The 24,094-nt window shown below is 40.2% G+C and overlaps 1 protein-coding gene across 1 annotated transcript in view; it reads right to left on the reverse strand.

Moving 5' to 3' along the window:
• Positions 1-24,094, reverse strand: part of LOC111223172 (multiple epidermal growth factor-like domains protein 11) — a 108,984-nt gene that overhangs the window by 65,916 nt on the left and 18,974 nt on the right. The window contains exon 6 of the mRNA XM_022747214.1: positions 17,792-17,884. Coding sequence (XP_022602935.1) covers positions 17,792-17,884 — 93 coding nt within the window. The remainder of the gene's footprint in view (positions 1-17,791; positions 17,885-24,094) is intronic.

Consider the following 24,094-nt stretch of genomic DNA (forward strand, 5'->3'; position numbering starts at 1 on the left):
ACATCCACATTACAGTTATCAGCTGCGGTGAAGGGTTCAGATCAGGTGGTTAAAATATCAAACTGGAGTAAAATGCTCTGCTGTTGGATTTGTGGGGACTAGAGTCTGACTGACTTTTATGAAGTAGTTTCATAAAACGATACTGGAGTCTGAGCTGTAGTATCACCGCAACAGCAATGAGATATACAGTGTGTTTCTGAGACAATGAGAGTTTCAGAGACAGAAGGAGCCATTGGGTTCATTTATTGGGAACTTTATTCAAACACTGTTTACCATTGATTTTGACAAGTGGTACCAATCTCATGTAAAATTCTGCTGAAATGTGTCGGTTTGATATTCTAACACATATCCTATGAGTAGCAGGAGCACCTAACTTCTTCAGGAAATGTCTGTTGAATATTATAAACTCACTGACATTGGAGCGTTTGCTTTTCCACCAGACAGACGGCCGCTTTGATTGTGCTACTCGCTGTAATTTAACAAACTGCAGAAAGTGCTACAGGGTCATTTTTCTTAGGCTCAAAACAAGGAAAAAAAAACAACCTATGCTTCTTGGCTTCAAGCAGAATCACAGTGCTCTACTGTAGGAGACGGACATCGCAGCACCAAACAGTGGAGTGCAGAGAGCCAATCACCCCTCAGGGGTTGTGGTGAAATTTGATTAAAAAGTTTGTTGGTAAATTAATTTTGACCAAACACAAGGGGCATGCTGATGCGGCTGTAGCCGTTAATTGGACTTGGCAGTGGGGCAAGTCCACTTGTGTGAGTATGTGTGAAGCTGTGTGCGTGTTGAGCAGGACAATCAGTGTCCCTTTAGAGAGTGTGTATTATCACTGAGGACCTGAATGAAGTGCCAGGATAAACATCCAGAGGAGGTGCAGCCTTGGCAAACACACACACTCTCTAATGCCTTTCTGTGGAACATGACGGCAGTGTGTGATACTGCACAATATATGTAATCACACATAACAAGCTTATACAAAGTAACAACAGGTGCTTTATCCCACAGACACACATACCTCCGCTATGCATCCCCTTGATCTTCATCTCCATATGTTCAGCCTCTTACACTTTAACTAATTATACATTTCTACGATCCTCTCTATCCCATGCGTCTCCTCAGAAACTCACCGCATCAGTCCTGCAAAGCAGCACTTAATGACTTGCTGAACTCGGCCTGTTGGGTAATGAAAGATACACGTTGTCATAAAATGCCGGTCTTCTCCTGAAATGGGGTTCAGAGCAGGACAAAACCCGGTGGGCAGACTGGCTAATGACTGCTGACCCCACAGTGTCACCCCTCCTCCAACAATAGCAACAGGTATTAGCTGCCTAATGAACTTGATGCTAATGAAAAGCAGTGAGAGTAATCTTTGCCAGGCAAAGCTGAGGTGAGTTGGTCTCATATACATGATGCTGTCGTGACGGACCGGCAGGCTCATGGTTCAGACGGGCAGGGATCAAAACAAAGAACAAATGAAGCAGCAGAACAGTGAGAACAAGACTGAGACTCACTCACTCAGACTGAGGTTCTCACTCTGGGTTAGATAGAAAACTATGACCTAATACATTATCTGGTGAATTGATTAGACTTCTCATTTGTTTTAGACCATAAATCCGTTATTTTATGACCCTGTTTCTTCAAATACAGCAAACAGTCCAGTTAGCCTCTTAGCATCAGTGTAGAAGTGAATATTAAAGGTCCCATATTTTACACATTTCCTGTGTTTTATTTGAAGTGTTGATCTGTAAGAAGGTTTTAAGAACCAAAAACCATCTCAGTGTAGCTTTACATCTCCTCTCTTAGGGTTCTCTCTGAAGCTCTAATAACAGGTGGTGAGCCAATCATAAATATGGCAGTAATAAAGGCAGTAAAGTTTTCAACTACAGTGAACTGATAAAACAAATACAAAATGCTGGTATGAGATCTACAACTCGAAGTTTGTTTTTGTGAATATCTACGTCTAAAAACTAGGATTGGGTTTTTAAAACAAACAGTAGATCAGATTAAGTATCTTTTTTTATGTGATTGGCTGCCTTATCATAAGAAGCACTACTGCTACTACCTCTTTTTTGAATGAATGAATGAATGAATGCATATATTCATTAAGAGCAATAGATTCACAAGAAGGTGGCTGAGGTTGATGGTGGGCATATAAAGCACACAACTGTCACAGCAGAGACCGGGGCTCACATCCTCTCTGTGGTAAGATGGTGGTTTTGGTTACATGTAAATAATGTGTGTAACTCTCCCTCTCACTGTGCTATGGACAGTGTGTGTGTGTGCATCCGTGTGTGGCTGTCAGAGTGAAGCTAGAAGCCACAATACTGGGTAATTACAGAAACATGGCCATTGCAGAAAACAATAAGAAATCAAAGAACAGCAGAGCTAAAGATGAGGTTAACAAAACTTGCTTGAAAAATTACACATGAACAAAAGCATCACTGATTAAATAGCAGACTGCTTGTGTCTGTTGTCTGCTTTTCCACCACTGTTTCAAAGCAGAGCTCAAAAGGACATGAGGGAAAATATCCTTTGGACCTGAAACTTCAGGATAAACAGAAAAGCAAAACGAATCTGAAATGTGAAACTGGTGAGTTTGCACAGATTAAATGGTCACGTTGCTACAAAAGGACACACTGCAACGGTTTGCACAGGCTCAGCTGCGTGACACTCGGCTGTTGTTCATGTGTTGTGTGACCTTGTAGAAGCTGAGAGTGGACATGAGCATCTGTCTGACTATACTGCGGGTATCTTTCCCCCTCCTCATAATCCAGTAACTTTTGCTCATGGCAGTGCTCAGTCAAACTTCAGTTTCCATTTTCATGCTGCATTTAAATTTAAGTTAAAAGTATTACAACAGCATGTGTCCTGTGGACTTTATCATACCAGGGGGGGTCCACTGCTGAAGTCCTTGAAACAGTAAATAACAGGTGAGTGAGCCCCCGTGTCTAAGTGTAATAAAAGTAATCTTCATGAAAGGCCACACTGCACACTGTTCCCAGGGTTTTTAGTCTCTTATTGAGTCTGTAGCAGCCTATCAGCTCCTGACGTGAGCTTAGTTCATCCTTTCCTACGGTGAATGGCCTCCAGGCGGCCTCGACTTTGTTCCCTCTTGTCTCCCTAAGGAGGGATGACCTTCCCATCCCATTCAGGATTGCAGAGTCACCGCCTCGGTACCGGTGGGGATTGAAAACTCATCTCTTCAAGAAACATGTCACGTCCGTCTCTGCCCTGCCTCCCTCTCTGCCCTGCCTCCCTCTCTCTCTCCCTCAAATCACACCTCCGTTTCCTCGTCTTGCTCCTGTCTCTTTTCAAAGAACTTAACCTCTTACACCTGCCGCTTATTCCCTCTTACAAGTTATTTACCTGGTAATATCACAAACAAGTGTTTTCCACAAGCAATCTAAGTAAGCTGGAGACGAGAAGTATCCAGGGAGCACGTCCCCCTGCTGCAAATGTTTCTGATTGATGATGATGATTAGGATTTACACCGGGGTCTTTTTTATGCATTAAGCAATTTCTCAGTAATCTGAGATTATTAAAGAAAAGCTGAATGGTTATTTACAGTTTAATATAAAGCAATGATGTTGTTGAGAACTGATCATTGGCACATAAAGTAATTCAAATTCAAAAAAAGTTAAACGAAATAACTTAAAAACAAAGAAGAACTTGCAACTCTATTTGTGGAGGTGACACACACGCGCGCGCGCGCACACACGCGCGCGCGCGCACACACACACACACACACACACACACACACACACACACACACACATCTAAACATATTTTAAAAGAATACAATACACTCAAAAACCATACAAGACCTTCAAAAAAACAGTTCAAAATTGTACTTTCTAAACATTAGACAATCTTTGTTGTCATGGTAACACGGAAACAACATAAACTACTGGTTTCACATAGGAATCCAACACCGCTCTCCTGTGTCATATTCCTGTGTTTTGTTGACTCTTCCATACACCACAACCTCGGCTCTACATACATCACCTCACTTTCACCTTTGCTCCTGTCATTATCACTACGGCCACTAAATGTCACCTAATAACAAAATGTAACTATGGGTCATAATTACCTGCTGCACAAACGACCTATGCGCTCATTTTTTTTTATAGGAGGGCAGTCTCTTCACCCTATTTGTCAGGTAATTCCCAAAATTATAATTATGTCACATGATGACAACTAAACCATGTCCATGACAACGAGGTTAACTCTTCTGACTGATGAAGGTTGTAAGATGCAGGTGAAAGCTGTGGAAAAAGCTAGTAAGTGGTCACTGAGTTCAGAATTATTTAATCAAATTACAGTTCCCAATTTCAAGAGTGAACTTTGACACTCAAGGCTTACTTGGAGTCAGGGGCCACAGCAGTCAGATTAAGACTGCCTGTGGAGCCAGTAGGGTCAGACAGTGCAGTTAGCCTCAGAATATACAATGTAGATATAGGGCTGGGTCAAGCCGCAGAGTATCTGCTCTTAGATTGGGTGAGAGTGGAATTTAAAGGCAGCTTAAAGTTAGGTTAAGGTTAGAGATTGGTGTCACGTGTCAGAGGGCCCCGAAGGTTTCTGACGACACAGTCTGATCCCCGGTGCAGGGACTGGAAAGAGGTTAAAACATCATTTTAGATGAATACTGGGCTTCCTCAGGCTGCTCAGTGTTAACTGTCTCACTTCCACATCCTGTCTGTCTTGCTCAGCCACAAGACCTTTTAGTCCTAATGAGGACGTAAATCTATAAATTATATATAGTTCAATTTTTATAAAAGCCTTAATTCTGTAAAACAGATGGACACAGCAGTTTAAATCAAATTTTACTCCATCAGGAGGAAATAGTGAATTTGTTGGGGACTATTTTCAGTGGCAGATTAATCCACATTTGGTGCTGTAGTAAGGGCAGGACACAGACTGTCTGTATGTGTGTTCATGGTAATGAAGGAACATATCAGTTGACTCACTTTTGTGTTTTTTAAATAGCTTTTGGAAACAGTGGAGTGCAGCTCTATGAAAGAGGCAGCTCAGGTAATGCATTTGTCAGGCAGCCACCACCACACACCTAACCTTTAAAAAACCAAAGCTGACATTCTTTGCACTTCCCCATGAATATTGGGCCACTTAATTTTTTTGGTTTATGCATGACCTGTGAACAAGTATGCACTTTTTGCAACAAACTGGCATGTGACTTTTTTCTATTATATTTTGTTAAATTTTCATTTCACATGTACATTGTCAATTTGATCATTGTAATAGTTTAAACTACCTTTTCTAAGTAGCTTTAGTTCACTAAACTAGATTTCCCTCTAGGGTAGCTTTACTGTAATTCAACTTCTTCAAGTGTGAAGTAGCTAATTGGTAGTTCGCAAAACTATGCTTTCAAAGTAGCTTCCCCAACACTTGACAGTGGAGAACTCCAAGATCCAAACTTTCTCTGGTATTAGTGGGCAGCCCAGATTAGAGCAGGCCTACACTGGTTCTCAGAAAATCCCACAATACCTTGGGTCACAATAGAAAGTGCCACTACATTCCCCTTACCACTGAAGCTCTATCTGTATTCTGATGAATTGAAAAAGATCCCCATAACCCATTTGTCAGGAATAATTTAAGAGTCTGGTACAAAATACAAGCACACTTAAACTCAGTGTCTCAGTGGAGAAACTGTACATTTCCTCCAGGCAGAGGTGACCCTGGCTTTAGATTCTGGGCAGAGAGAGGGATTAGCAAAGTTATGGATATGTATCACAAGAATTATAGTATAGTTTTGAGGACGAGCAAAGAATTTACAATATCCCTTCAAAACACCTTTTCACATACCTACAAATGAAGAGTTTTACATTTTAATGGGATTTAAACAGTACCTCTGTAAACCTCCTCTAAGGCCTTTCTAGATGATCTTCTATGTCCTGCCCAGGTTTCCTTCGGTGTAAAATGATCACAGATGAATCTAAATAATTCTGGCAACAGCAAGTGATTGGCTTGGTTTAGCAACACAGATGTAGAAATCTTTAAAGTTGGCTGGAGGAGACTTCATAACACCAAACTATCAACTGATACAATTTAAATGGATCATGCTTAAGAAACTCTGGGAAAATGTCAAACAAACGATATCTGATATTATGAATACTGGGTCTGCCCTGGGGTATTTATTCTTGGACTACTTCCATGACTGTCGGGTGCAAATAAAAAGATGCACCTGCAGCTGGACACTAGTTTGAAAGTGTGTAAAGCTGGAGTAGGTAATCCTGGAGAAAACCAGGACACTATCCAACCATAAAAATCCCACCCCCTCAGAATCGTTGAAAAGCGACGCCAGTGTTTACTCTTGTTTGGCGTCTTGCTCTGTCCAATCTATTTTTGGTTGTAGCTTTTGGTCTAGCTTTTTCTGCCGTCTTTCTTTTCCAAGTGCAAGCTGCTGCTGAAGTCACAGCCATGGGTGGAACTGGCTGTACTTTCTCTGCCATTCCTGTGTGAAAACTTCTTCTTCTTTAACCACAACTCCCGCTTCTGCCAACTTCTGCTTTAGTGATATATGTCAAAGCACTCCAGCAAGCTGGTGGCAGGCTGACCGACAGGAAGGCCATCCGATCATTGCATTTGGTAAAAGACTTTTTACAGCCCTGAGACGGTCACAGAGGACAGACTTTTTTCTGTTTATCGTCAGAGCATTTCATTTATTCATTGGTATCGGGATGTTGAGAGAATCTGATGAAATATCACAAAAATGTTTCTGAAATAGATTAGGTACCCCAGCTTTAATTCTGAAAACCCCAATAAATGTATTTCTCAAAACAAAGGAGCTCTAAGGCACAGAGGAATGAGATATATCAGGTTTCCGATATATATCATTCATTTGTTGTGAATATCACCAGATTCTCCTTTAATATCAGTGAATAAAGCCTGCTGAGGCTAGTTACACAGTAAATAGTCTTGTGAATGATCAACCTGGCAAGTAGCTGCGCTCCTCAGTCTATCAGTGTCACTGCAGTCATCTTCTCCTCATATCTCTGTTGCTAGGTAATAATTTTACATCTCAGTTCCATGTTAAAGCGCACATTACTGGACACATGTGAGCAGTTTGAAGCGTGTTGTACAATTAAAGGTCCCATATTTTACACGTGTTTTATTTGAAATGTTGATCCATTAGAAGATATATTTGTAGTTTTAAGAACCAAAAACCATCTCAATGTAGTTTAACATCTCCTCTCTCAGGCTTCTCTCTGGAGCTCTAGTAACAACAGGCCGGTGAGCCAATCAGAAGAGAGGAGGCTCTGAGCCTCTCCTCTGATTGGCTGACTGTTTTCTGAGTGATCTAATAAAAATATAGCGGATTTCAGGTAAATACTCCTTAAATACTTTTCTCTGCTTTTGTTTTGCTTAATTGTCACAAAAAACAAGAGAAACTGAGTGTGACTGCAAGGGTCCTGATATTGAATGGATTTGGAAGAATGTCCTACATTATAGACAAGAATTATTATAGAAACACAACAACTAGAGAAGAGCTGGCCCATTAGCCAGTGCTTGTCAAAAAGCACTGATGACTATTTTAGAAACTAAAGGAGATTTATTTAATCTCTTATCTTGGTGCTGTGACTTTGACCTTTGGAGTCCCACATCCAAGGAATGCAGTGACTGTAATCTGTGTTTGTGAGAAATTAAATTAATGTATTATTTCACACTTGCTGGAGCAGAGCATAAAAAACTACAATAATGTAAACTATGGAAACGTATCATGATGAATAGCTGAATAAAGTTGGTGGTAAAAAAAAAAAAAATCCTTGTGTAGAGTTTCTGAGTGTCAGGGAACAAACACGCACAAAAACACAAATCAAAAGCAGAAGCAAAGGCAGAGTTACACTGCGATGGATCTGTATGGATTTTGTACAGTGGAGCTGCAGAGTGGCACAGGGAGATAAGCGCAGAGGCACACAGGAGACAAACAGAGGAGCGAGGAAAGAGAACAACAGTGGAGGGAAAGCACAGGCTACACATTATGCTGCTGCACACCTTGACAAGCTTTCCCTAACAAGGACGCCAGCAAGACACATCGTGTGAAATTTGGCTCTTAGGCTGTGCAAGGAGGCAGCAGAGAGAGGCAAATACATCACTGTGGGCAACTCTATGAGTGTATACGTGTGTGTGTGTGTGTTTATGTGTGTTGCCTTCATCTGCATTGGTCCAGTTCTGATAAATGGATATGTCTGGGCAGAGTGGTGAGCAAGTGCCCATGTTGGCCACTGACAGCCACGGTGTCGTCTCAGCAATCCACACAGGACCAGTTTGACCTTGACATATTATAATATTTATAGGAACTAAAATGAGAAGCTCACTGGGTAAAACACGCCACACACCAGGATTAACATGCTCCCTCTGCTCCCACCTTTGCTATCGTTAGACGTTCTGCAGGTTTGACAACAATGAATGGTCGCACGTACTCAGCCATACTGGGATGTCTGTCTATACATGCTGATTATATAGAAGAAAGTTCTTCTCTCTGCTTTACTATGAAAGTTCATCCATTACAAGAGACACCGAAAACAGAAGTGTTCTTTGCCGCCTCAAAAGCTGCAGGTAGCTCACAGTAAGAGGCATGTTAATGTAATGTGCTGGGGCATCGTCCATTTCCATGGCAACAAATGGAAAACCTGAGCCGAACTCATTACTTATGGTTGAGTGAAATATGGACAGGAGATCCGAGAGTGGGGTTTACAAAGGAACCTGATTGTTGCCACATCAAGCCACGGCAGAGCTCGGCTGAAAGACAAGCCGAGGTTATCTGGGTCCGGCCCGAGCTATAAGCGTGCTGCCTTCACTTTTGCTCAAATGAAATGAGATTAAAAGCAAACACTTCAGATAAAAAAATCCTGCTCCCCCCATGCTCTTGTCAACATAGACTGTTTTTTTATGTTTTGCTGACACGTTTTGTTTTTGAATACTCTACCTTGGCTGCTCCTGTGGTCAGGTGAGCTGAAACTATGCATCAACAAGGAGTTTGATATCAAAGAACTTTGCTCAAAATCTATCTTCACAGTGTCCCTCACACTCTGGAGGCTTTAAATATGACTGCAAAGGTTTGTAGTCAGATACAGTATCACTTCCATTCTGAATATCTTGGGGAAGGCAAATGCAGTGCAGCTTTAAACGTACATAATCTTATTTCTGGCCACAAGGAGGAGGTGCAACAAGCTGGAAACAGCACTTTAGTATTAATTTAGAGCTGTGTTTCTGACAACCTGACCAGTATAAGTCCAACATTTACCCCACTTTAAGCTCCGTTTTGGTCTCCACAAACTCCTGGGGGAAATATCTGGATATTTAGCTGCTGCATGCTCCACTATGTTCATCAGGGACAAATGTCCAAGTTCCCAAGGGTCCAAGATTTTGTCTTCACATATTTTGTTTTGTCTGACCAACAGTCCCAAACCACCAAATATCCAGTTTGTGGTCAGAGGCTAAGAAAACAAGAAAATATTCACATTTGATAAGCTTGATCTGGTGAACATTTTGCCATTAATGCATTCAAATATATTTATCTATTATCATATTTTGTGTTCTTTTAATCAACTAATCAATATATCAAGTCATGGCTGCAGGTCTGTTTGTGTGGAGCAGGTAGTGTGTACTGGGTTTAACAGCTGCTGCTGCTGCTGCTGCTGAAGGAAATGACACTGATGAGAACAGTGAGAGGAAACCAAAGAGTAAAGCTGAGGTCTGGAAAACTACAACAGACACTAAACTGACTCTGTGGGTTCATCGCATTAAACCAACTTTAATCAAACCTTCACCTTAGTTATAAAACCATATTTATAACAAAATGAAGTACTGTGAAGGTTGGGATGAGGCAAATAAAACTCTTGGTTAATGTCCATGTCCGTTAAGGTTTTACACTTTATTTACCATACTTCGTTTGCCATAACCACAACCTTTATCTAACCTTAAACCGTACCTTGGTTGCCCTGTGCAGATATTATAGAACAGGGGTCTCCAACGGGTGGCTTGCGAGCTACCAGTAAGTCACCAACCTGTGTCAGAGTAGCTCACCCAAAGGTTCTGAGAACATAGTCTGTACAAACTTTAAGCAGCACAACTTCACTAAGTAAATCTACTCCAAATGTAACTTAATCAAATACACAGACATACGCCCCTCTTCAACACCAAATCATTATTTGTCAGTTGTCAGTCAAATGAGTTACTGTCAAGTTTGTTTACATCTGATATGTCGTAGGCGATTTGCAGAGATAGCAACTCTGCTGGTTAATGGAACAGATATAAACTGAACTTTTCCAACAAACAGGAAATATGTTAATGTTAGTTAAGATTTTTTTTTAGCCCATATTATTTTACAGTTTGGAAAATGTACTGAATTACGTATTTTAAGTTCCTGTTTGTTATGTACCATTGGATGTACTGATAACTATCACGGGATTACTGACTGACGAGCTTCTTTTTTCTCTGATTTCTAATCAGATTTAGGGACGTTTATTTGCAGTGGTGTTATTATGTCTGTGTGTTCAGGTTTGACTGAATCATGACTCAGATTTTTGACACAAATTGACACTTGTGCGATGTCTGATGTTTGGAATGTTTTTGGATATTGATATTTGATTACTTATTAAATTATCTTATTCATCTGATTTGATTTGGAGATCAGTTTGAGTGTTTTGATACGACATGTGAATAAATGTAGTAACCAATATAAGACATGAGGAGCTGTCAGTCCCTTTTATTTTGATTGGAAAAATGGTTACCAAAGGATCGCTGTTATAGAATTACATGTTTTTTAAAACATCATTGTACATGACCTCCAGCTTCCCAAAATTGTCCGATAACAATATTCTGCATGGCAACAGTCTTGGGCAGGAGATATAAATTAAAGGTGACATAAGAGTCTCCTCTGGGGATGTTTTTTCTTAGATCTTGAATAACCCCTTGATTGGTGTAACTCTTGTAATTCAGATATACTTTGTCACCTCTGAAATTAATAAAAGTCTCCGGACGCAAACGTAATCACTGCTGATCAAAATGACTCACTTCTTAAACTGTCCATGTAGCAACTTGCTTCTCTGCTTAATTCTCGAATCTTTACCATATTAAACTGCTTCTTTGCGACATTCATTCACTTTATCTCACCCTTCTTGCTCTCGGTAATCGCTCTCATCACAACAATCATCATTACATGATCATCTTCAATGCAATTTGTCCTTATCTACCACTTTTCCTTCTTCCTCTACTTTTGAGGCGTATTCCTTCATCTCCTCTTTTGTCTTTGCCGTCAAATCCTCGTCTTCCTCTCATTGCTTCACCCCACTTGTGTCCAAGCTCTTTATATCACCTGGCAGAGCAACAAAGTTCTTCTACTGGGCTGGAGTTTGCAGAGGGAATACAGCCGAGGCTCACACACACTACTTCACCAGCTAATCTAGTTAGCTACAGTAGGAGACAATGCAGAGGACGCTCCTGTGGCCTTCTCTTCCTCTTTTCTTCAGCGTCCTCCAGAGCCCACGTGAAGTCTGACTCACTTCTTACACTTTTTGTTCTACATACATGAGATCTATTCTTCTGGCATGTGCAGTGGGTTTCAAAAGGGAAAAAAAGTCACACAATATAATCAAGTAAAAAAAGACTCATTGAAAACTGTCTCCAGGAAATTACATTTAAATACTATTAAATGGTTTTTGCTAAATACTGTTCATTGTGCAGAAAATTTATGTTCCATGGCAACATGGTGATGGAAAGAAGACGCCTGTACTACTGAACCCACAGAGATTTATCACCAATGCTGTAGCTCCCCTGAGCTCTAACCAGTGTTTTCAGGGTTTAAAAAGTATTGTTTTGATTTTTTGGCCCAGAACTTTATTGTTTTGGTTCAGTATCACAGATATAAACAGACTCAGAACTATTGTCAGCAAAATAATTCTCATAAATCTCCTGTTCTCTAGATGTCTGGCACCAAATAGCAGACAAACAAGGTTAGCGATTAGCTGGTGACTTAGCATTTAGCAGCAACAGGGGTAGATACTTTTCTGAGGAGTTGGCGGAGACTAAAACCAGAGCAAAAAAGGAGACAGCCAGGTTTGATATGTCATATATCTGAGGAAACAATCCTGTCAATTTGACAGAGGGCAGGCAAATAAAGCCGAAACCTTGTCAGTACAGAGAGTGAGAGTTTGCATTAGCACAACCACTAACACTGCCAGTTACAAGCTAACAAAAACATAAACCGTGCTAACCATTCTGATACGTCTGCTAGTCTCTGATATTGGTCACAACAGACTCCTCATCTGAGTCTGGGACTGAGGCTTAAACATGGCTGAGTCTCTCTGATTTATGTTCCTCTAACCATCTTGATATTCTCTGCTCTTTTACCTGACAACCTGGAGCAAGCAGTGGTGGTAGGCAGGGGAAACAAGGCCTGATCCAGATTTCTCAATAAGGGTAAGTGCAGATGAGCTTCCAGCCGCAGTTTTCCTTTTTTTCACTTTTTATGTGGGAAAACCCCGTTAAACAAAATATTAATCATAGCAGAGTATTTTACAGAGTGACGGGGTGGAAAAAAACTGAACATTATAATCTTCATGAAGGGCGGATTTACTGCAGAACTGTCGGATTAAACTAAATTAGTTTTAGCATGGTGTACCTAATTAACTGGTAACTGAAAGCTTGGTTTAGGGATTTTTTAAGAATGCATCCTTTATTTACCAATCACAGCTGGACTTTATCTGGATCTACTTTCCTCTGTGAATAATTGCTCAGCTCTTTCCCATCAGGTGAGTTTTTAACATTCGAACTATTAGAGAATCCACTTTACTCAGTAGAATTAGAGGAGCAGGTGCTGTCCACCAAGCAGGATCTTGTTCTGCCTGTGAGACATTAAACCTTTAAATTAATTCAACGCATGCCACTGCAACTTAACTATGGTCATTTGCAAAACACCATGAAAAACAATGCTCCCACCCTGAGCCGTAGTATATTGGAAAACAAAACAACGTGAGACCTTAAATATGCTACAGACCGCAGGATTCGTTTCTTCTGACCAACCAGGAGAGAGTGTGCATGAAATAAAACACAGCCCATGTAAGCACAGGCTCAATATCCCCATGGGGGGGGGTGATTCAGTCTCACCGTGCAGCATCTTTATAGCAAATTACATTCTTCCACAGGTAATGAGCAGATGACAAATTCTATTGTAGGGATGTGAGGATTCAGTTTCACACTGTGGTGTATTAATCTGAGACGGGACATTGGAAAAAAGATGTTTTTTTATTTATCTGTCTTCAGGTTCACCTGTCATACAGCCGCTAGGCAGCGTCTGTGGCTGATGCAAACAGAGTTTTACTTTATCACTAAAATAAACCAGAGAGATATAAAAGGGGTTGATGATAGCAAGACGGATGGGAGAACAGAGACAGGCCGACAACTGTAGCACATTAAAGACAGGAACTTAAAGTCAGCCAAACTTTCAGAGTGAACTTGACACACTAAACTCAGTTAACTCAGTTTGTGTTTATCTCTGCTCCTTGTCTTAAACAGGGACATTACTGTGCAGTCAATACTTCATCCTCCCCTTCCCCTTTAGCCTAAGTGTTGGAAGATTTACCTAACCCCTGTCTTAGCTTGGCCCCAGTCCCCTGGCCCCAGGGCAGCAATAAAAACAGGTAAACAATGAAGCTGGGAGCGCACCAATAATAAAACGGGGTCTAAAGGGGTTGTGAGAGTCATTAAGTGTCAATAGCCCCTCAAACACCCCCCCCCAATCACAGACACTGAACTGAACTCCCACAGCAGCAGGGAAGGCAGTTTGAAGAGCTGAGGAGAGGAACCAGACAGTGAAAATGAGACTGATATTGAAATGCAATAGCTTCATTTCAGGTTTAAGGGCAGTTCTTTTTGTCCCGTACCACAACACTGACCTAAATGTCTAAAATGGTGGGGTCTGACAGAGCTGCTGATCAGTAACCATGACTCACAGTTTACTGCTATTTCAGGAGCTGAAAATTTAGAAATTATTCAAGAATCACTGGCCTCAAACAAAAGCTCATCCTCTCTGCTACAGTACAGAATTTAGTCCTCCATCATCTCATCAGTTCCAAGTCATGTGGACACACTTGTCTTTAAGTGTGTCTCTATCCACCTGTTTGAGACTGTCCTCTTCTAAAAAATCGACCCTGTAGGTCGTCTGCAGCAGCTTATTGTGCCCCACAGTGATGTTTTATTGAAAGGCGATCTGTAGCAGACGTAGTGAGTATGACAGGAGCAAAGGAAGAATTCAGGCGACAACCTTCTCCTGCTGCAGACTTTGCCAAAGGACTTGTTTCCCATTTCAAACCAATAATCACTGTTTTATCCAGCTGCTCCACAACCTTGACTGCATGGTTATTATTGTAACCATGACGATGACGGCCCTCTAAGCTTAAGGAAGTATTTGTTTTAATTCAAACAACAATCTTTTCCTAAAACTAACCAAGTAGTTATTATCCATAAAGGTAACCAAACCGTAACTGTTTCTTAACCTTGTGTTTCTTATTGTTAATGTGATGATGAGGGCTCAGTACTCATGCCACTACGCTCCTATGGGTTGTATGAGCTGGGAGAAGCAACTTAGGTTGGAGGATTTGTTCTCCTGTTTTTATGCACATTTTCAATTTGTTCATGAAAAATAAAAAACACCAGAAATTCAAAGTTCAAAGATCACAAGCTCCCCGTCCTGAGTTACAGCGTTGTAAGGTGTCACTGAGATATCACATTCACGAGAATGGGACGGACGGAGGAGCTGAAAACATAGAGCCTCGGTTTGTGGCTGCCGACCGCGCTGAGGCGTAAAAAAGATGAAATGTTGCATTTCTACACTTTTGCTGAGGTGGAAAAGCTGCTGGGTCATAAAGCAAATGTGACAAATGCAATGGAAACTGACTTAGTGAATAAATTGTGACATGCATGTGATTGACACAACACACACGCCTCTGCTGAGGAAAAGAAAGATGGTGGCAAATGAAAATATAAGGTCTCTGTGGAGAATTGATGAGAATGTGATGGTTCTCATTTCTACACATCTTCCTTTTTTTTAATGGTCTGACTGGAAAATTAACGCCACCATCTGTTTATCTCGATGCTCCCTGCTCCTACTATCTGCATTGGATGACAAACACGCATGCTTACATTTTCATTCTCTTGTACAGCTTCTCTGGAAAAGTCAGTCTAAATGTGTTCTACATTTGGATGGAAACTTGACTCTTGTCGCCGCAGACTACATTACTGTAATGTCCTTTTTACTGGTCTTCCCCTAAAAGCCATTCAACAGCGTCAGATAATTCATATTACAGCCACCCAAACATTCTCAGATATCTCCACTGGCTACGTGTTCATAAAGCTGGACAGACACTGGTACGTTTTATTAATCTTGTGCATCATGCTGACTCAGACTAGACGTTTTAATCAGCTTTCTTGCACAACCAAAATATACGACTTCTATTCTCACACTGTACAGATCTAACGACTGGTCACTATGTAGGTGCTAACACCGAATGTGACCACAAAATAAGACAAGTTTATTCAAGTTTATTCACACAAGATGACTGGTATCACCGTTGATGAAAAGAGAAAAGCAGCAACAACTTATGCAATTCTACTTGAGTAAGAAAAGAAGACAAAACACAGAAGTGAGTATGGCTGAGAAGATGCAGACACTACAGTCTGTCAGTGAAGTTCAGTTTTATTGCCGTCACAGCTCAGAGTTCATTCGAGATCTTCTGACAGCAGCCAGGTGGGAAATCAAACTGTGGAGCTGCTCAAACTGAAACAGAGCCGACCGAAGTTTCTGACATGTGAGAAAATCAAACGGATCATTCAAGGGTCAGATCATTTATTGATTGGACTGCTTAAAATCAGACCATGACTCATGTCCCCCTCAAACTGCACGTCAGACGGACAGAACCAGTCGGACAGGAATTAAGCCCCAATTCTATAATTAGTTGGCGACGACTAATTTGGGGTTAAAAATCCGTTCAGTGTGATTACGGAACTGAATTCAAGATTTTGCTCCTGCTCTGTAAAGATCTCCTGCAGTATCTGACAAATTTCCAATTTACCAACCCAGCAGGTTTCTCAGGCTGCAGGTCAACACTTTCCTTTGGTCATGTAGCATCTGGTGTTTGTGCTGCTGCTGATCTGAGGCGTACACTGACATGAGCTTCCTTTATTTAAGAACAAAACTGTGAGTTTGTGCCCTTGAACTTAAACTACGTGTAGCATTTTTGATCTGAAGCCAAACAAACAGATTAGGATGTCCCACTCACTCATTAAACTTTGCCTTCATGTGTCTAGATGAATTAGCAGACTGACCTCCACTGTGAAAATCTTCTTAATCACCACTCAAGGTTAACATCAGATGACCTGGTGTCCCTTTGAAATCCCAACCTCTGATCATTATGCTGTGCCCCCGTCAGCACCACCCATTAAATGCTGCTCCAGCTGCAGGTTTGATTTGTGCACAGGTGTACAAAAAGTGTGTGTGAACCAAAGAGCTCCTGTATGCCAGTTACTTTTGGCTAACTATAGCTGCAGACATAAATCATTAAAAACTATTGATGCCACAGGACGAGCTGAAAGACTAAATAAAGCAAACATGACAAACAACACCAACAAACTGATTTTATAACCTTCGATGCCAAAAAAGTAAACTGAAGTGGATTCGGTCCAGCTTGGTCTCATCTGTCATCACGCTCATATCATTTTCATCATCAGCTCAACAATCTTAATGTCTGTTCCTGCCTTAAGGTGTCGCCATATATAACATTAAAAAACGTGATCTTACTAACATGGACGATATTATCAGCCGATATTTGCCAGCTTTAGTGTGTCTATATCAGCTCTTAAATAATAAGACAACAGACATCCTGATTGAGTCTCATGACATAAACAAATTGAAAGACTGCTGCTGAACGAGTCCTAAAACCCGGAAATTAGTTAGCATTTTAGCACTTCTGGTTCCCTTGCCAAATGTATAGGTTTTTTGAATGGGCTTTTGGTTAGATGGCTGAAATAATGTCTGTTGTTAACACAAGCTCAATATATTTTCACGTTTTATTCTACAACATAAAATACGTCAGTAAATACCCCAGTTGTGATTTAATTAAGTTTTTATGTCTCTTGAAAAAGGTCGGTTGCTAACAAGTGTCAAGACTACAGAGGTTGGATGTTAAACGTCATCACACTGCACATGAAAACCGATCTACTCACCAGACCAGCTTTATAGCCTTGTTGTGTTCACAAACTATTACAGACTTTGTAAGAGGAAAGGCTTTTGTAGAAGACATAAGAGCCAAATCAAACTACAAGTTGAAGTTTAGTGGTGGTGACGTTGAAGTCGTGTGACCGTGCTGTAGTTCGTTTATAGCCTTTAACATTAGCTTTCTACTTCTGTCCATTGTGCTTATGCTTCAAAAATCATAAAATAGTGTGAAGTGTGTGAAGATTATCCTGCTGAACAAATCATGCCAGTATCATAAACAGTTGTTTGTCACAGAGTTTACTTTCTGCAGTAATCCAAAAGACAATGTAAAAAGGGAAGCAGGGTGATGCTAACTCCCAGGTTGGCCTACAAAAATATATCATCCCTGCAGGACTCTGTTGCAAGCAGAGCTCTTTGCACTCACAACTCACAGTAATATTTAAATAGTAGGTAGTGTAGTGTAGAATGTGACCTGATTATATTTACATAAACTTTCCCTGTGTTTTCCTGTCACTGTTCCTGAGGTTGAGATTGTGACTGAAGCGTTGTGCACTTACCACTGGAGCAGTCCAGTCCTCCCCAGCCTGGCTCACACTGGCAGGTATCAGGAGAGACACAGCGTCCGTGGGCACACTCTTCAGTACACAACGCTGAAAGAGGAACAAGAGGACGTCAAGATTAACATTAAACACATCTGGATCTGTTACCGTTAGTGATGAAGCAGTGTCTCTTCATAACTCTGATAAACTGCTTTAACATTGTTAAAAAAAAACAACATTTTTTCCTGTTGGATGTGATGAAACTGATCTGTAGATACCCCATGCCACGCATAACTGTATGGTGTGCATTTATCATTTATCAATATAAACTAAAAATGTCAGCTTGATCACTTCACATTGTTGTAGTCTTTACACTCTGCTCCAGGGAGTGTGACAGAATAATTTAATTTTCTCACTAACACAGATTACAGCCACTGTATTCTTTGCATATGGGACTCCGCAGGTCAATGTCACAGCATCCAGGTAAGAGATTAAATAAATCTGCCGTGGTTTCTAAAATAGTCATCAGTGCTTTTTGACAAGCACAGGCTGCGTTTTTAGTTGTTGAGTTTCTTTGAATAATTCTTGTTTATAATGCAGGAGATTCTCCTTGATCCATTCAATAGTAGGAACCTTGCAGTCACACTCAGTTTCTCTTGTTTTTTTGTTTTTGTTTCTTTTTTTGTGCCAGAAAGGAACAATGAGACAAAACAAAAGCTTATAAAGCAGGTCTAGGTTCTATATTAATACTGTGAAAGTATCAAAGAGCCACAGAGAAATGCTCACAGTCTATATTCAGAAACGGTGCCTTAAAATGAGCCGTCACAACTTCTGTAACTTTGTGATGTCACAACAAAACAGTCACTGTTCTTTGCCATGCTCCACCTGGACCCACCACCCAACCTTGCAGGATTTTTTTTCTCTGAGTGTTTACCTGAAATCTGCTATATTTTCATTTGATCAGTCAGAAAACAGTCAGCCAATCAGAAGGCCAGTCTTCTGATTGGCTGACTGACCAGTTGTTACTAGAGCTCCAGGGAGAGGCCTGAGAGAGGAGAAGTAAAACTACATTTAAAGTAAAATATAAGACCTTTAACAATAAAACAGATTTATAAAGCTTGTTTTTATATTGTGTCTGAGGGCAGATGTGATTTCTCCCTTGACAGAGTTACAGTTAAATTAATACTCTCACTCTGCAAAAATTACACTACACACATGTACAGTATGTGGGCCAGATTTGGCCCATAGGCCACTGCTTGCCTACCACTGCTGTGCAGTATGAAAGCTGAGAGTGTGCTGTGCTTCCTCATAAAGAGCTGCTGAGACTGCTCTGTGTGATGCAATGATTATAATAACTGGAAGTGAAAAAAAGTCAGTTTATATTATTAAAAGTCATTTTGATTTGCCATCGGGTTTAAAGTTTTAGGTGCTGCTCTTTGAAGTCAGTGGGAGCAACGTTTTCAGATTCACTTTTAGGTCTTAATGTAATATACAGAGGGAGGTCTGTGTCAGTGTCTGTGTGCCTTTAATCTATGTTTTTATTGTTCTCTCTTTTTTTTCTCTCCTCATTTTCCCTTTATTTTCTTTTTCTCTGCTCCTCTTCCCTCACACCTTCCTGTGGCCACCTCTGGCCTCTGGGCTAATCACTGCACAAAATAAGAAAAAACAAGACACGGCAGCATCATTCATTATGCTGGGATAGAGTCATTTGTTTTGAACTTTCAGATAGTGTTTGACAACTCTCAACTGTAAGGTCGTGTCATGATGAAATATTACACCAGCTGGAAAAGCTTAAGGTGAAGATGAAGAGCTTTCTTATCTGTTGACTGTACGAAGCTGATAACCTGCCTTACACCCTATCAGGAGGCTGCTCCTCGCCTCTCACTGTATCTGAAGCAAGGTGATTTTTTAAAGTTGGTGAATATATAAACAGTAAGTCACAATTTGTACTGTCGATAGATTAATCTGTGAAACAGCACAGACTCTCTGAAGGGGCTAAAATGACAGCTTCCTTCATGTTCCAGGTTAAAGCCTTTATAGACTAAGTCCATTATTTTTCTGTATCTTTTTAAAAATCTGTCATTTCAAAGAGTCAGGCGCATTTTTTATTCTTTCATTTCTACTAAAAAAATTGTTTTCTGAAAATGCTGGAAACTTTCATTGATGTTCAATTCTAGCAAGAGAATATACACTGTAAAAAAAAAAATAACATTAAATTATTCTTCTTTTTTGTTTTCTTTACTTCTTTCAGCCCTGGGTAGTGTCTGCAGGTTATGGCTCCATACAACATAACAACACCTACCAATAAGTGAGGCAGGACTGCATTTATCCTCGGAGGGGATACCCAGGGTCCAGAAACCTCTTAGAGGAAGCAGCCAGCTTGGCTCAGTCTAAAGTTTAAAAAGTCTGCCATGGGCCCTGGGGCACCTGGTGGTTTAGTGGTTAAGGCACCGGCGATGAACTGCAACATCTCTGGTTCACGTCTGTTCACTCTTCGACATATCACTCCCCATCTCTCCTGCCCCTCATTTCCTGGCATCTCTCTATTGTAAGCTGTCTAATAATGTTATAAAAAGCATAAAAATATAATTATGAAAATGATAAACAGTAACTGTGCAAAGGTTTTAGACACTTTAGATGGTTAACCATTATGTAATATAATCACGGAGGCATCAGATTGGTCTCAAATTTGTCCTACGGCTGGACAACGAGCCTAAACACAAAGCCAGACTCATAACAGAACTATCTTCATGGAGTCAGCCTGAGATCACATCAATAGGCAGAAGACACTGAGACAGAAGAACTGTGGCAGGTTCTCCAAGATGCTGGAACAACCTGCCCAGTACCTACCTAACTGTGGGCAGGTGTACTGAGGAGAACTGGTGCTGGTTTAAAGGCAAAGAGTGGGCTGATAAATAAAAACTAATGGTATTATTTTTGAAAGAATGTTTGCACGGTGCTGTATATCTGCCTCGAAAGCTCACTAATTAACACATTTTTTAAAGTTTTATTTAACCAGTGACGTACGGCTGAGAGGCTTGCTCTTTATTTCCCTTTTATTTTTTTTTAATCCGCTCACAAAAATAAATGTTAAAATGATAGTTTCTTTATCTCCAGGTGGTTATTTGTTATAACTGTTTCCTGGCTGAGCACAGCGACTTTGTGTTATCTTGTCATAATTGTGAGGTTGTCAAATAACCATCACTGAGTGTGAATGAGGTCAGAGTGGCCATGAGTCCAGGGTGTATACTACCCAATGCATGCTGGGAAAGGCAGTACATTTTTGTTAGCACAGAGTCCCACAGTTCAAAAACAATCAATGAAAAAGGATAAAAACTGTAATTTAAACTGTCACACTAAAAAGCCTCATGTTGCTTAATGGAATGAAAATCAAATTAAAAAAACCTCATCTTGTTGAAAGTGAGAAGCTGAACTTTATCTAACATCTGCTCAGACTCATTTTGTGAGGATCACTTGTGTACGAGAATATGAATACTGCATCATACATCAGGTATGGATGGAGCCGGGAGAAGACGGGCTGACAGCTCGGAGACTTTAGCTCCTCCACCACACAGATACGATGTGCCTCTGCTCCGACTGTTTGTGCAGCTGATTCCTCTATAACGTGAGCAGGCGGCTTGACGTGAATGAACATGCGCGAAGGAACAAATGAACATCACATAAATGAAGAATGTGTCTTTAGTTTCACTGCCTGCATTATGGGACTTACATGCGCACCTGCAGTGCAACCATGTGTAAACTAGCGGTTTTTTAAGGCCATGAGGATTTTTTTGGTTTCCTGTTTGTTTGTTTTTTGGTTTTCTGTTTGTTTTTTTTTCTTTTAAATCAGCACAGAGCACAGGAAGTGAAATGCTGAGTTTTGAAAGCTGCAAAGAAGTGTGCAAGCAGGGAGGACAAGTGGGCACAGTGGAACCAGGAGTGAGACTGGTCTCCGTAAAGCCAGGTTTTATGAGTTTTATGGTACTTTGGCCGCAGAGGGGTCATGCTCTCTAAATTTATAGTGGCAGTGTGTTAACATTTTACAGCTTTTTTCATGCATTAGGACAGAAAATCCTCACAGCCACACACACTTGGCACTACACGCTGAGAAAAGATTTATTCCAGAGGAGCTTCTGCTTCACATTTTCTCAGAAATAGTGTGATAAAGGTGATGAGTTATCATGGTACGTAGGTTTTGTCCCAATTTTCATAAAAATGTTAAAGAAAAGATACAATAAGAAGAAGCATTTATGATCAACATTATACCCTTTGTGTACCAAAATTAAAGGGTATAAGCAGGTTTTCTAAACACGGGTAAACCCCCTAAAAAAGGCAACTGACTCATTTTACACTGCCAACCGAGTTAGCCAGAGAAGATACGCACAACTGCAGGCAACACACACACACACACACACACACACACACAGACAGACAGACAGACAGACAGACAGACAGACAGACAGACAGACAACAGACTAGCTGCTTGTAGCATCTCCTAAAGTGTCAGTGTCTTCTAAACGTACTCATATGGCTCTCTATGGTTGAGGTTTGCTCAGGCAGTAGGAATAGATTACAGTAGACCAACACAGACCATACAGAATCCCTGATTTGATTCCTGAGGACATTTGTCACACTTCAGGGAAAGGTGGCAAAACTGGTCTCTACCTCTTGATAGTATTTGTGCCCATGTGTAAAAAACAAAAGGCTTTTCAATTCAGGTTTTGCTGCAACTTCACCTTTTAACGCATTTTATCAATAACTGCTCTGTACATTTAAACTGCAGGTAGTTTTTCTGACATTACAATTGAAACAATTTTTTTGTGTCTTTACACTGGGGATTAAAAATGTAAACACATTTGTAGAGAGTAGGGTTTTCTGAAAAAAAAGGGACATTTTTTTACAAATCATATCATCCTCTTACAGAGATTTTTTGCATTTATTAAATATCAAAATATGAAAACCCAAAACAGATGAGTGATGTGAGTAAACTTCTTCATAAACTTCTGACTGGGAACTTTGTGCTGTCCAGCACATTTTCAGAGCGACAGAGATAAAATTTGCTCACAAATGCAGCCTCAGATTTTAATAAGATTTTAAAGACACATGCTCTTGTAATCCTGAAGGAGAGTTGATAAATCATTAAACGGGTGCCTGATCCTTTCATCCTGTGGATTGGAGCAGAAACAGCTACAAGGAGGATTACATCAGCAGCAGGTACAATAAGATTAATAGATATCAAATTAAATAATCACTACCTAATTCTAGCTATTGTCTCAGCAGACTGAAGCAGCCTTTAGCGCCCTTGAATCTCTTGATCTGCTGCTGCAGGAGGAATGAGAGCAGAGCTATAAGCACCACCAGAGAGAGCAGCAATGTAGGTGCACACCTGACATCTTTCTCCACTCTCTGATCTCATATAAAACTGTCAACAGGGCTGATCACAACACCCTGGGGCAACACCAGCTGAAAATGAAATCATTCTAAGTTTTTATGTTTCTCGTCTTGTAGTCTGGACATAATGATGTTCCACTTTCTTTCTTTTTTTTTACTCAGAGACTATGAATATATTTCTGAATAATAAAATCGCATATATAAATACAAATATACAAGATACAAATGCATTATTCAGTTATGAGCAGATAATGCAGTGAGAATCACAGAACCACTGAATTTTCTGTCACCCAATGGACAAGATTTGCCACAAACAAAACTTCTCAGACTTAAAAGTCAATCTAATAATGGATTTCATCAAGGACAAGTGCTAAGAAATTGTAAAATTTTTTGTATTTTTGACCCAATATCTAATATTAAAACAAGTGTCTGTTGTAAGCACAGAGGAAACAGGAAGTGCTGGTAGCCAGAGCAGAGATACAGCAAAGTATTATAAAGTATATAAAGTATTAATAGGAGTATAAATAGTATTAAAGGTCCCATATTTTACAACTTTCCTGGGTTTTATTTTCAGTGTTGATCCATAAGAAGATATATTTGGGGTTTTAAGAACCAAAAACCATCAACCAACCAAGTAGCTTTCTCATTTTTCATCATATTTATCTGGACCTCGTTATATAAACTGCTCCGGTTTTTAAAGAACAATCACATTTTCTATTTAGACTCAGTTTAGAATTACTTCTTACTTCTTACTTCTTGTTTTAACAACATTCCTTTCTTTATCATTTGATTAATAATTAATTGTGATATTTTGAATATTTTCCGAGCAGCTAGAAGAACAAATGGCAGTGGAAAAACTACTTATCACAGACAATCAGACAAGACAGCTGAGATGATGATCCAGCCACCTGTGGTGCAAATCTAAATACA

This window comes from Seriola dumerili, unplaced genomic scaffold, assembly GCF_002260705.1.
Source record: "Seriola dumerili isolate Sdu_G_001 unplaced genomic scaffold, Sdu_1.0 BDQW01000011.1, whole genome shotgun sequence".
NCBI lineage: Eukaryota > Metazoa > Chordata > Actinopteri > Carangiformes > Carangidae > Seriola > Seriola dumerili.